General features: G+C 49.2%; 1 protein-coding gene across 1 annotated transcript in view; it reads left to right on the top strand.

Annotated features, from left to right (window-relative positions):
- The window catches only part of LOC119454354 (solute carrier family 22 member 8), a 64,211-nt gene extending 55,379 nt beyond the window's left edge, over positions 1-8,832 (top strand). Inside the window, exons 8-9 of the mRNA XM_037716309.1 lie at positions 3,384-3,510; positions 8,734-8,832. Of these exons, the coding sequence (XP_037572237.1) occupies positions 3,384-3,510; positions 8,734-8,832 (226 nt within the window). The remainder of the gene's footprint in view (positions 1-3,383; positions 3,511-8,733) is intronic.
- Positions 8,833-14,901: the final 6,069 nt, after the last annotated feature.

Genomic DNA, 14,901 nt, shown 5'->3' with positions numbered 1-14,901 from the left:
CGGCCATGTGTACGCTCGCGCCGCCCTCTCTTTGTCGTCGTCGTCGTTCCAAGCGATTGTATGCCTAGTTTCCTTCAACTCTGCCGACGTGGCGGTCCCGTCGCGCGTGTATAGTTTCCTCCGGCTCCTCGAAGTGGCGATAGTCTTCCACGCAAACGTATGCGATCAAAATAAAAGTGTGTGTGCGTGTGTCTTCGGGATGACCGACGTCTCCGCTCGGGAGAAATAAATTTTGCTCCTACCTTTGATCTAAATTCTGTGTCACCTCTATGTAGTGTGTTAAACTGCTTCACTGGTAATCCACCAGTGATTTTTGTTTCGACTGCAGCGCTCTTTGTTGGGGCGGCGGGAATCGCAAGCTTGCTGATCTTACGAACAGTTTTAGCTTTGTGAATACGCATTTTAGAACGCAGCTCTTAGACGCCCGTTCCTGCAGCGAGCGGCGCGTCCTCGACGTAACCGAGTGAACGAGCACAGCGAAGGATGAAAGAGCGAACGCGGAGCGCAGCGGGGGATGAAAGACGGCGATAGTGAAGAGCGTGACAAGGAATGCGGAGGAGGAGGGTATGGCGAAAGCGTGCGAATAAAGCGTAGTGCCGCGCAAGACGATGGCTACGAGATGGCGCCAGAGTAGCGCGCGTCGTGTGTTCACCTATGACGCCAACGATACCGTATATGGAAATAAAGCACTGCATGAGCGGATGCCTGTCTGCTGCGGCTGCTGTGAATCGCGCCCACGCGTCAGCCACTCGCTGCCTCTCGCGATCTCCCGATTAGCGAGGCAGTCGTGCCGCACGTCGCTCCGTTTGCAACGTGCCGTACGAGACAGATTGTCCGTGCCAGCCAATGTATCGCGAACGGAAAACTCGTAAAGAGCGGAGCTCAAATATCGCATTAGGGAGTATTGTTACTCGTCGGTGAATTTTTCGAAAGATTTTTCTTACGCCAACATTTATTCGTAAATTCACTTAGTGAATTCCGCCCCAGAAGCTTGTAACAGGTGCAGCTTACAAAACCACGGTTGGCGGCCTTGGTAGAGAGTAACGGATTTGTAAACTTTGTGCTTCAATCTTTTTTAACATCCGATAGCTTCGCGTAATGTCTTGTCTGTAGAAGTGGCTGAACTCGCGCTTATTTACTTGTTATTAATAATATATATATATATATATATATATATATATATTGGGGACACTTCCTCAGCTTGGGCTCTACAGCAGCGGATGGGCTGTCACAGTAGGAGAAGTTTGCACTTTTATTTATCATGTGTTGTAAAAAGATGCATGAAAAATAAAATAGGCTTCCTCGAAAGCCGAAGGAGGGTAGTATAGCGTTGATGAATGTAGTGGTGGTGATGATAGCCGCAAGATTCACTGTTCTTGCGCAACGTGCCCGCGCCCGATTCATGGTTTGGCCACCTTGAAGGACAAAGGCCGAGGCTACTAAAGCACAGCTAGGAGATAGAGAGTGCATAATGTGCACAGCTATAGCTTCGGCACAAACGCAGTGGAGCAAGAACACTGCTGCTGCAAGACGGCAACAATGTGGCGTGACATGGGGATAAATTTCCACTACAGACTTCCACTGCAGCCTATGTCGTAGCCCAGTGTTCGTCTTGGGTGTTTAACGAACGGGTACTCCATGTGCATCCCCGTGAACATCAGTTTTTCTTGTTTTCTAATTTGTACGGGAAGGAACCTTTAGACAAAAAAAATTACTCCATCTCCCGCTAAAGGGAACCATCTGTGGATGCGAAGCAGCGGGGAGGTGGTTAGCTTGAGCGGGAGATGGTTTCGCGGCCGAGCGCTCAAGCGCCGCTGCACAGGAGACAGAATGAGGCGCGCGCGCTCCGTCATTTTCATACCGCGGAACTGCCGTGGCGCCCCCAGCGGAGAATGCAGCTGTCGCACCACCTGTCGAGCGCGCCGCTCCGGATTCCTAGAGGAGAGAAAGGGGGGAACGTGGGAGAGGAGAGAAGGGGGAGGGGACGCGCATGCGCTGTGGGGGTGTGGCACGCGGGTGCCGCTCCGTAGAGTATTCCAAGAGGAGAGAAAGGGGGAGCGTAGGTGTGTAGAGAGAGGGGGAGGGGACGCGCAATCGCTGTGGGGGTGTGGGACGGGGGACAACAGACAGAGCCGCCGGCAAGAAATGCTTCGCATTTAAAAATTCAGGTGCAACTTTATGCTACGTAGAGCGATGCGGCGCTATATATCATTAATTTCTCCATTTTGTTCCCTGGGTTATAAAAATTACTACTATTTTTGAAACGATTGTTGTGGAAACAGAAAAGGCGTGTTAAGTATATTTAGTGTCATGAAATGCGCTGGCAATTCGCGATGGTATTAAGACAACGCGTTAGATTTTGTTTAGCTCTATTCATGTGTGTAACTGGACAACCTTCTTTCTTTTTTTGATTGACAAAGCTAGAAAGATGGTTGGCTTGCGCACGTATATGGAGCTGAAGCTGTGCGCAAGTGCCCACGCCATTTCATAAAACACTAGGTTTTTAACTATTGTAACTGACCGCTTGCTAATAACAACTGACTATACTAGCCACGGAGTCGTCATGCTTTTCATGGGTGGATGTAGGTTAAACCCACTCTTTTAAATGAATGATGATAGTTGTCCGTGTAGTATGCTTTAAGCACACGTTTTCTCAATGGCTCGTCGCAAGCGCAAAATTAAGGTACCTGGTTCCCGCGTACCTTTAATGTTTCGAGTGTACTGCACCCTACATACAAGATGGTAAATTGTTCCGCGACGGTCCCGAGACCGTCAAAACACAAGCGAGCACGTGCTTCACCATCGCGGCTCTGGTTGTTGTCCTCTGAACGTGTGGCTAATACCCAATGTGGAAGATAGGCCACGACTCGAGTGTATAAGACTTAATCAATACATATAAAGTTTCCTTGCAAACTTTAAAAAAAAACGCTGAATTTCAATGTGAACAGGTGCGAGAAGTGGAATGACGTCGCTTGAGGTGAAATGCACTAAAGTTATAATGATAAAGGAAGCAATTTTAACAGGGAGATTACTGAATCAATAACACATTTATGGATGGATCCGGAAACGTCCGTAGCGGCGAGTGAAAAAGAAAGTCCATCCTGTTGACTCAATGCATGGTTATCATGTAGGTGGGCTGATGAAATTAGGGAAGTTGCAGACAAATATGAAATCAGCTGACGAAGGCAGGAGTAATTGTATATCGCCGGGAGAGGCATTCGTCCTACAGTGGACATAAATAGAATGAGGGTGATGATGATGATTGTGTGAATAGATCGTAGTGTGGCTTGGATGCGACTAACTTGAAGAGGGAATGACACGGACAAATGAGCTCGAACCACGTTTGCTCTCCGTTTTTTTTGTTTCCTCATTGCCCTACAAAGCTTCATACCGGAATCCACAAGATGGTTACTCTCGAAGGGAAAGACCGAGAGGGCCAAGAAAGTTCTGCTTCGCATCAGTCGAGTGAACCGGAAACGTGTCGAAAGTACGGCGATGGACGCTCTTGAGGTGAGTAACTGTAACTACTGAATGCTATTTGTAATGTCCCTGTAGAGAATGTGGTGTCTGCAAATGCAGCCTGGTGGAGCTGCCATAACAAGCTTGAAATGCAACAGAAGTGAACATGCGAAAGTTGTTATTGAATTACCACTGTTTCAGGAGATGTTGAAGCCTGTAGGTGGCTGCCGCCTATTTCACTGGCTTGACAACATATGCTCAAAACGCTGCAAATGTTACAAAAATAGAGAACGAGGAAAGAAACATAAAACAAAATCAGAAATACAGTAACGATAGTTATAACCTTCGCAACATCTACAAATCGCCGCGGCCAGATCCAAACGAGGTCCATCATGAGTTGCCACATTATAAGCACACAATTCGCAAGCATGGAAGCCGTAAATAAGGAAACAATATGTACGACATCAAAAAAGAAGTGCTGACAGTAAAAGAACGTTTTACTGAGATGATAATTACCATGATTGGAATTAATCACCGTTAGATGTCATCAGTTCCTCGAGAAACCGTAATGAGAGCGTGAAGGCACTGTTGACAATTGCTTTACTGATAAAGAAACCCAAGCTTTTTTTCCTAATACTGGCCTCCTACCAAGGACATGCATACTCTATCTCACAAGTAACATGCAGCGCTTCCAAATGTACGAGGTGCACACAGGAAATATCCTTTCGCAGCGGAATATAGTTCCGGGCGTAACAGTCTGATAATTGGTGGGATTAGACCGCTTTATTTTTCCTTGGTACATGATACGTTACAGCGATGCGTTACGTGTTAGGGCCTTTGCACATGTACGTCCTATACCACAAATTACTCTGGCGGTTACCGCCGTTAACCGTAATAGCCACCCTAACCGTGATTACGTAGCAATATGGCAGTGGCCATGCAGTCTAGACCGCCCGTGTCGATCCGAGTTCGCCCTTGTAGCTGGCTCTCCGCCCTGGCAGCAAGAAATAAATGGCAAAATCTCATCTCACGCTAAGGGAAAAGCATTAGGTATGTTTTGTCGCTATTATTGAGATCAGCCGTTTGTTTTGACGCTGCGGTGGTTAGGCTCGGCCTACCCATCCCCATGTGGGAGCGGCCCGCAGCTCTGCCTTAGGGCAAGGCTTCTCAGGACCTATTTAATGAAGTTCTTTGTCTGTCTGTATGTATGCTAGTACTACAGACGTGGCGCCGAGCCATAAAAGTGGTTCCATTCCTAGTAAGCTGACGGCGCCAGATCATCAGCGCTGGTGATACGTTGACGATCGAGGCGGAACGCTATGAAGACGTAATTGTTCACTGCATCATTAATTTACTACTGCGCTCGAATATGGTAAGTCATGACGGCGATGAGCAAATGCCATATAGACGTTGAGCAGTCAATGCGGCGCGGATGAACAATTGTTCGCCCTTACTACTTAATGCCTAAGGAGGCAGCAAGGAACTGCTTAGAAAGCGTTCAGATGAAGCGCAGCCCCGCTGTCGCATTGATGTAAAAGTAGCTTGCGGTTATAACGCCAACCACCATACACCAACCGTGGAACATGCATGGACAGGGTGGCAGGCAGACGATGAGCAGACAACGTGGCGCGGACGAACACATCTTGAGGTGCATTGAGCCTTCTTATTGGCTAAAGAGTACTGCAAATTTCACAGTGCTGCAAGGAACTACTGAGATATAGAGTATACCTTTGCCGCCAGCCTCTTACGGCACACAAATCACACGAAATGGCCAGTACGTTCGATACTGTAACACGTAGTCACTGATGACGTCCTAATCCGTATTATTGTGATAGCCATTATATGGACACTCCAGGAGGATTTCTGCCGGCGCCGTCAGGTTCCGTATAAAGTCCAAAAGTCGCCGCGCGCCGTACGCTGTATGTGCGAGTGAAAGCATGCGAGGGTGAGCCGGCGATCTCGTCGCACGCAAGGGAAGGAAGCGCGCCGTCTTCCAGTCGCGCGAACCGCTCCGGAGGTATAGTGTATACCGAGGGGTGTGGGGTCGCTCTACGCGGACCACTGTATCGTGAAAGCGATCAGCGACTTTCTACTCCGGGCAGCCCAAGCGGCCCGTACGCGCCCGCCCGGAGGGCTCCTGGAGGACGGTAGGGAGGGGGGGGGGGGAGGTGTTCTACGCCGCGCCCCCGCTCGGGCAGCTATATCTTCAAAGCCATCTGCGGTGGGGACAGAGTCCGCCCTACGCTGTGTTTTCGCGGCTTAGTTTGCGTTGGTGCGAGTGGTGGCACGAAGGTCAATTCGCTCGCTGCTACACCGCGCTTCCTCACTCCAGCGTTTTGACAGCGAGTTTCTGCGGTCTCGAGTGAGCTGCGCTCATGTTTGCTTGTGCGCGCGTGACAGCATGCTTGTTCATTTATTTAGTATACCAATGTTTACAAGTGTATACAGCCGATAAAACTCCTATCCTTACTTCGTATAGCTGCCCACTTATTTGCTGTCGCAATCGATGCTTAGCCTTTCGAGCGAAACTGCGACTTTTTCTCTCGCTTACGCTCCTCCACTTACTGAGTAGAACCCAACAATCGCCATGTCTTAGGCTCGCACCGAACAGCCGGCGTAGAAATCACGCCATTGCAGTCATACGATTATTTAAATGGTGGTGGTTGTCGTGCTGCTGGCGTCACACGCACATACGCTTGCGCCTCGCAGCCACAACTACTTAATTTACAGGAACACGTAGGTCCACCCGGTATTTTTTCGTGGAACCCCAAACAATGCTGGATGGCAAAGAACCGGCAAAATGATTGGCATAACAAATTCCCACAGTGTCGGGCATGTGCAGAACCTTATTATATGCTTAGTTGCTGACTACTGCTATGCATTCTTGGCTTGACGAAGTATCATTTGATACCATCGTCATGTTCATGCATACGACATCTACAAGTTACATTACCGACCGTTTCTTTCTAGAAGCAGTTACAAGATAACCAAATCTCTGATACGCCAAACGCGTCTAAAGGTGGCTAAGAAAACGTTGTCTTCAAAAAAAACTGATAATGCAGTAAAATGCCGCAGTTTCGCCTGCAATGCGAAGCATCGATTGCGATAGCAAATTTGTAGATAACTATAGACACCTATACGAAATACAGATATTAGTTTTATCGTATGAACTTGCAAACATATGCTTACAAACTAAATTAACAATTAAGCATGGTGTCACACGCGCACAGGTAAGCATGAACACATCGCGCTCGACTGCCGCGGAAACTCGCTGTCGAAACGATGCACTCAGAAAGCTGGAGCAACAGCAAGCGAATTGACCATGGTGCTGTCTCTCGCTTCAACGATAACTTAACTTCGAAAGGCCTACGCGGGCGCGCACTTTCTCCACGTCACAGATCACTGTCAAGACACGGTGCCCAAGCGGCTCCGACGTAAGCAGCTGCCACCGGAGTAGAACGCCCCCTTCCCTCCCAAGCTCCCCCCCGTGCCTAGTGCGCTACAAAAGACGGCGCGCTTCCGGCACGCTTCCGGCCCGCCATCATCCCTCGCGCTTGCGAGATTGCGCCGCGATCGTCGGCTAACCCTCGCCAATTTCCAATCGCACATACAGTGTACGGCGCGCGGCGACGATACCGTGTTTGCACTTTATACGGAACATCACGGCGACAGCGACGGCAGAAATGCGCTTGGAGTGTCCATATAATTGCTATCGCAATGAAAGAGGCTTTCCGGTCGGATTTCCAGCCATAATTTTGTGTCTACTACGAAGTAATAATAACTAGAATCGAGTGATGTCGAAAGTGCACCTCTTCTGAGAAACGGCGCTCAGTACTTTTTCAATGTAGTGATCGAAGGACGTGATACGAAGGCATCTGGTTCCCCAGACGGGCAGCGCGCAGCGATCATGGTGCGATACGTCTCGCCTTAGTTAGCTCTTCGTTTTCGACGCCACGGAGTGACCCAACGCGGAGCATGAAGGTGCGTGCACTTGGCTTTGACTTTTTTTGCTGCCAAGCGCACTGTGCGGCTCTTGCGGCTCTGAAGGCCTTGTAACCCTCAGCGTGCGGGCCACGCGAATGCTGTTGATACCATGACACCACGACAGCAGTGACGGCAGCGCGCAAATGCGCCTTCAGTGTCCGTAATAGAAAAGACGAGGAAGATAATAAAATGAAAAAAAAAAAAACATTGGCTGTGGCCTAACTCAGTTATGCCTGGGTGTGCGTAGCGAGAGGTACGGTTAATCTTATTGTTTAGTTTGGTTCTCTCTACGGTTACATCTTCATCGCTTAGCTTCGTACGTCTGAGTGTCTAGGTTTGGTGGTTACCTCTCTTTAAGTTATGGTTACATTAAAGACTAGACATTTTTAAAGTGTGACGCATATATTTTGAAAGTCTTCATCTTGTTGTTTCTCAATTGCCACAAAGACGGCCCGACGGTCGGTGAGGCGGGAGGATAAGGGGTTGTCGTCCAGTGACTTGAACATGTTTCGGGTGCTATCCTCATCTGAATCTCACTCGCCTGGCCGCTTCGTACTTACGACGCTTCTCGAGGTGTTCGGCTTGTTCTTCCTCCCTCTCCTCGGCTCGCTGCCTTCCCTTGGTTTCGTTCCGACGACGAAGCCTGGCTTCTTTCAGTCTCTTCGACTCACTTTCCATAACTCCCGACGAATCCCACCGAGCTGCCCCTTCTATATATACGATGCAACGCCGGCTCTTCCTGTGTTGTTGCAAAGTGGTTTCACCGTCTCCTCCTCTGACGTCATGCCAGATGCAAGCGGCGAACACTTGCAACACAACTGCGGCGGGGGCGGCGCGTCGGCGTGCCGTGGTAACTCCAGCAGACGACGCCAGATGGCGCGGCGAGCGGCGCTGCCAGCTGCGGCGATTGCTAGGCAATGGCTCAGCTCGCGGTGCGGCCAGCGGCCACAGCGAAACGGCGAGAATGCGGCCAATGTAGCTCTCGGTACAATAATCCTGCCCCAACAGAAAGTTCAATTGACGTCTAACGTCGGTCTCTATGGCAGGTGGCCGAGTTGTTGGCGCTTTCCAATGCGTTGATGTTCTTTATTGTATAAGTGTGTTAAAACATTCCGATTGTATAACTGTGAAAAATAACTTTCAATTTCAATAATCTCGTGTGATGTGTGCAAAGTGGTGAATAATTGTGAGAATAGAAATAAACAACGCCCGAAACCTAAATGCCGCAACCCGATAACGTGCTTAAGCTGGTCTGCATGTTAAACCGTGCTTATGTCATCACCGTTGCAGCCACCGGAGAAGAGCGACTCACATACGCCGTCAACTGTGACCATCTTCCAGTACCCTTCCCTACGCAGGAGCTTCGTAATAACGGTTTTTCTTCGGTGAGTGCAATAAAAGAGGTGGTCGTACGCGAAATCTTGCCATTGTCGTGATGGTAGAAAGGCACATAAATTCGTGAAAATACAGTCGAACCCGGATATAGGGAACCCACACATAATGAATTATTCTGTATATCGAACAGCTGTAAAATCTCGTTCAAAATCCCGTGAAAATTTATAGGGCTGGTGTAACCGGAAATATAACCCGTTTACCAGCATATTCGATATATCGAACGCGCCGCCACGCCGAAGACCTCAAAGTGCACTTCTCTGTGAACTTTGAGGTCTTCTGGCATCTCGAGGTTGAGAGGAGAATATAGTCAGTTGAGCCGTGTGGCGTCGTGTGTGCAGTCAATTGAGCCCCGTCGAGCTGTTCGGGTAGCCCGCGTGCTACCTCAAACGTCAACATTCCTTATTTCCGATTTTCGTGGCATCGTCATGAAAGTTGAGTGCCTATTCGTGAGTTCACTTTCCGCAAGCGACCGCCGCTGTAAGTGCAAAGAAAAGAACCAACTTGGACTTTGCAATGGAGTTGAAATTGACCCAGTAATTTTTTGCAGGTAAATAAAGTGTACTTGCTTTTTTTCTGAGTTGTGTGCAGTAACTCAACGGCCCTCGGACGCACTAATCGGTAAGCCGCCGCTTGTCTCAGGGCCTATTATTTTATTTATCGAATTACCTATTTTACCTAAACCTAACTTAGGTAATTACCTATTTACCTAAACATTTTTTGTCATTCCTGTCAGATTCGATAAATCCGGGTTCGACTGTATTGCATATTGAAATTTACCTTTTCTTGCGATTCTGGGATGTATACGAAAGCATTATTTTACTTTGATTCTCATTATATCTTAGTGCCAAACCGAATGGCCTATGTAGAGATAAGCGAGGGTGGTGTCGTACGAGGCAGTCAAATGGCAATAAGAAATAAAAAAGCCACAGGTCTGCGCCGCACACGCAGCACAGTCACAGCGTAAGCTGCTTCAGCGGCGCAAGAGTAGCTCCAATTTCGGCACCACACACAACAAGGTCTTCGCCTCGATTTTGACGAGAACGATCTGAATTGTTCACCCGGCGTCGACGGCGAGTTTCGTCTTGTAATGCTCTCTGCACAGCAGTCTGCTAAGCCCGATGATGCCTGGTGTAGCCGTGCACTTAGCTCTACGATTCGCTTCTTCAGCAGTGGTTCGTACCTTTCGAGGAGACGCCATAACGTGTACCGAAGAGGTACCCAGAATACGTGGCGCACATCTAACATCGGGATAGCGTTGATTGCGCGCCTCGTCTAAATCGGATCTTATCGCACGCGGCGGTTGCAGGCACGTTAACCAGATGGCGCCACAATACTGACGGAGGCTCGGGTCGTCTGCGCCTGCCTATAGGGCGCGTCTAAAGGGAATTTTTCTGCGGCCCGAAAGCAAGCGCTTGCGTGACTCAGTGGTAAGGTATCCGACACCCACGCAGCGTGCCTGGGTTCGATCCCGGCGAAGAGCGGCTACTTTTTGGAATTTTCGTCGATAGCGGTTACGGGGCGGCGGCGGCATCATCGCGACCCGAATCGTCCATTGGAATAAGCCCATAACAGCTTACGCTGTAAAATGAAAGTATCGCTACGAAGCATAGCCTAGGGTCTGGGGACCGCATTTTGTTACAACTTATTTCATATTTTAGTTCTTTTTGCAGTTTTCTTTTTTCGCGCGGGCTCGCACGTGTCGGCAAGATCGCCTACTCGGTGGGACAGATAATAAGTGAACCAAACCGGTAGAAAAAAGTATCATTGCAGAATACGGCCGGAGTGCCCGCCTGTAATGAAAATTTCTTCCTCTTGATCTCCATACGTTTGCTTCGTAGTGACGTACCATGAACTGAGTTATAAAACGATAAAGGGCCTTGCCAAGGACACGCGAAAGGCAGCGCAACTAGGCTGAATATTGCGAAGGCATCATCACCGAATGCAGCAGCAATCATCACTCCTTATTACAGGTGTGCCCATGGTCTCTACTTAAGGAGTATGAATAGGAACAATGCTGCGTCGGGTGGCGGAAACTTCATTCGCTGTCGCAAGTCGACGGTTGTGGCTAATGGCGATGCGCTGGTGGCTAATTGTCCGAAACGACACACTCATTTGAACGACATGAAAACCATCAGCCGGCTAGGGAGACCTGCAACAGGATGTTAAAAAATGAAAACGTTACACGGTCGGGCCGGTGCTAATTTGGAAACATTTTGACACGCGGTACGCATTCTCATGCCTGCCAACTCCCCTGAATGTTTCGTAATGTTTAAGAACTTGGGCTTGTTTTTCGATTTTATAAATATTGCGTCACGTTTTACGAAATATATATTAATTGTTTGCGAATAACCTTTTAAAGGTGTTGATGAATGGGGCAAGGCAGAAATTTAAAAAAAAATGCATGAAGTAAAGGAATTATGTGTTCTGTGTGCTGGCTTCTTGCAGCAGTTCAAGACACCCTATAGTAGTGGGGTACTGGTTTTGAGCAAGTTCACTCAGTGTAGCTCCTGAAGCAGGTGAAATTGGCAACAGCAAGGTCGCTAAATATGTCTGTGCGATCTGAAGACAATGTGTCGCTTGTCAGTCTCTGTTGTTCCAAGTTTGTTGTTGATTGTGATGCTGCATATGAAGGTAAATAAATCATAAAGCGCGTACACGCTAAGAAAAATAACACCCTCGAGGGTAGATTGGATGTGGAAACTACCGTTTTGGAGCCTTAAATTTACTTAAATCTTCAAAAATGTGCGTACTCTTTAGCAGAAAACCCTTAGTTCACCCTTTTATTAATTTCAGGGTGCTAGAAGGGTGTTTTGTGCGAAGTGTATACCTTACAGAATATAATGATGTTCGGACACCTAAAGTATTCAATCAAGTAAAAAGTCCTACGGCTTTATTAAATCGAAAGGCTTATATGTCTCATCGTTCAGTCGACCTTCAACGTCCTTGAGCGAAAACCGTGTCGTCGAAGTGAAATCGTGCAGTTAATTTTTTACAGTTAATTAAGGCACTCGAACCCCGACCTTTGGTAGGAGTCTAACCCACGGCGTTTGGTATTAATTAGGGATACGTTAATTAAGGCACAGTTAATTAAGGTAGCGCCAATTCGAACCCGCAACCTTTGGTCGGGAAAAAGTAAGAAGTACCAACGCATTAGAATGAGAATGTCAAGTAATTTAATGAATGTCTCTTGAGCGTGCAGGTTTTCACCATCACCCTCTTTAGCGTGTGCTAAAGTGGCGGACAATTTTTTTCCCTGTGGTTTGCGCCAAGTAATTGTTCGAGCCCGTCATATGGTGACAGTAGGCTATGAATGTCATCCGGCTAATTCGTGTGTGTATGGTGCCCGCGGTGGTGAAGTGGAGATACACACATTCAGGCGCGGATCCAGGGGGGATGTCCGGATGTCCTGACCCCCCCCCCCTCAAATTTCTGCATCGCCCCCTCGCTGACAGGGGGATGGCCCTGTCGCAAAAAAAATATATATATATATGGCCACCAGCATTCTTCAAAAGTATTTTTCGCGAGTACCATTGGTATGAGCCCTGTAGAAGTAAAGCTAGCGCGCTCACAAGCTTAGTTGTATTCCGTAGGAGTGTGGTGTCGCGAAGTTGCCGTAGTTTTTCTCATAAAAACCTTGGACCTCCTGGCGCCGGCCGTGCCTTACTCGTCCCGTCGGTCGCGTCGAATGAACGAGGGGACGTCCCTTTTGCCAAGCACGCTGAGGTCCGCTCGAGCGCCTTCGCGCCTGATTAACTTAGTTTCCCCTTGGAGTGTCAACGGTTACCTCATTCGCTGTCATCGGTTCCGCGACCAACCTGCTTGATGAAAGAGATCTCTCGCTGAAGTGTTCATATATAAATAAAAACAACTAACAGCTAAACTAAGAACTACGCATAGGCAACTTTTTTTTAGCTGTATCACTCATTGTGATCACAGTTGCACGTTGACAATATAGTTATTTGTGAAGCAGGTCACTAACCAAGGTCAAAATGAAAATAAAATGACGTTTCGGGATCCGTACGGGTCCCTTGTTCACAATGGAATGGTGGCTGAGCAAAAGGTTCTTAAGTAGTGTTGAGCGCATGAAGCAAAGTCCGGGAGTACACGTGATTTAAAGTGCCAGATGATCTGTTAATAGTATTACTTGTCGTTTGAATTATTAGCGATTCAAGATTGAGCCTTGTTGTCATGTTCTTCTCTGTGGCCAAGATGTGCGCGTTGTCCCAGTTTATCGCGTGGCCCGTCTTCTGGGCGTGCTCTGCGAGGGCATTTATCACTGTGTGGCCTTTGGCGACGTCATTCTTGTGCTGCTTGAGGCGCCTGCAGAAATTTCCGCTTTCACCGATATACACAGATTCACAATCGGCGCATGGAATCTTGTAAACAACGCCAGGAAAACGTTCCCGAGGGAGAGGATCCTTCACGTTCATCAGGTCACCTTTGAGTTTGCTCGCAGGCACATGCGCCATCTGTACGCCGTGTTTCCGAAAGACACGCGCTAGAGCTTCGCTCACCCCTCGAATTTACGGGACAGCGGCGCGCTTTTTTTTTTCTTGGGGCTTCAGCATCCGTGGCTTGTGTTTCGAGGCCGAGTATGGCACGGATATCCCGAGTGTTTCCTGCGTTGAGAATTTGATGTTTTAAGAGTAACATGGCATCTTGAGCAGATAGCCCAGGTCGAAAGCCGATCATGTGGTGCGGGAAGCAGTCGTGGTCCTCGAGATAGCGACCGACCCTGCTGAGGACGACGTGCTCCGCCACCTTGCCCACGCACGACGTGAGCGAGATGGGCCGGAGGTGATATAAGCTAGGCACTTTTCCCGGTTTGGGAATAAGGATCGTGTGGGCGAGTTTCCAGGCGTTGGGTAGCTCGCCCTTCTTCCACGTTTCGTTGATAGTATCGGTGAGGTAATTGACGGAGGGCTCATCCAAGTTGCGTAGGAGCTTGTTGGGGATGCCATCGGGGCCAGGGGTAGAGCGGCCATTGAGGTCGTGGAGAGCTCGGCGCACCTCTTCGACGGAAAAGTCAGCGTCTAAGTGGGTGTTGTCGGTACCAGTGTATTCGGGGTGAGGAATCGACGGGTCCGCGGGAAGCGGTAGATATTTCTGCACGAGGCTCTTGGCGACGTCTTCGGGTGGTGCGGTCCCTTTGGCCTGATTAAGTATCTTCGCGAGAGAATGGCGCTGATTGGTGCGGGTGTTGGTGTTGGTGTCGTCGAGCAGGTGTTTGAGAAGGTTCCATGTTTTGCCATTACGGACCTGCCCGTCAATCGAGTTACAGACTTCGTCCCACTGCTGTTTGGAAAGGGTGCTACAGTGATCCGCTATGCTCTTGTTTAGCTCGGATATGCGTTTGCGTAACCTCCGATTGAGGCGCTGGCCCTTCCCTCGGGCCACTAGGGATTGTTTGGCCTCGAGCAGGTGGGCTAGGCGACTGTCCATTCTCTCGGTGGGCAGGTCTGTACAGATGGTTTTGGTGGCCTTGCCGACGTCGACCTTAAGCTGATCCGTCCACGTCTCGAGACTTGGCGTGGCGTAGGGAGGGGGTCGTTCTGCGCGAGTCTTACGGAAGAGGTCCCAGTCCACCCACGTGTACGTCTTGGTCTTCCTGCTGACTGTGGGGAAGTGTACGGCCAATAAGAAATGGTCGCTACCGAGATCTACCGCGAGGTTGGACCAACGGGCGTCGGCGATATTCTTGACGAAGCAGAGATCCGGGGTGGTGTCTCTTTGCGTGGACGTGCCAATGCGGGTGGGGAAAGCCTTGTCCGTAATGAGGGTAAGATTCATGTCGTTCGCGTTCTGCCAAAGCTCGGTACCCTTGGGGGTGTCGTACGCGTAGCCCCAGGTGCGATGCGCGGCGTTAAAGTCGCCCGCGATCACTATCGGGTTGGAGCCGGCGAGGCGAATGGCTCTCTGGAACAGGCGTTTGAACCGTTGCTTGTGGTGACTGGGGCTGCTGTATACATTGAGTATGTACACGCTTTGCCGGGATGCGTTGCCAGGGAGAAGCTCTACCATGACATGTTCGATTTCGGGCATGTCGAGGTCGTGCACAAGGCA

This window comes from Dermacentor silvarum, chromosome 5 (assembly GCF_013339745.2).
Source record: "Dermacentor silvarum isolate Dsil-2018 chromosome 5, BIME_Dsil_1.4, whole genome shotgun sequence".
In the NCBI taxonomy this organism is placed as follows: domain Eukaryota; kingdom Metazoa; phylum Arthropoda; class Arachnida; order Ixodida; family Ixodidae; genus Dermacentor; species Dermacentor silvarum.
This window is presented reverse-complemented; position numbering and strand designations above follow the sequence as displayed.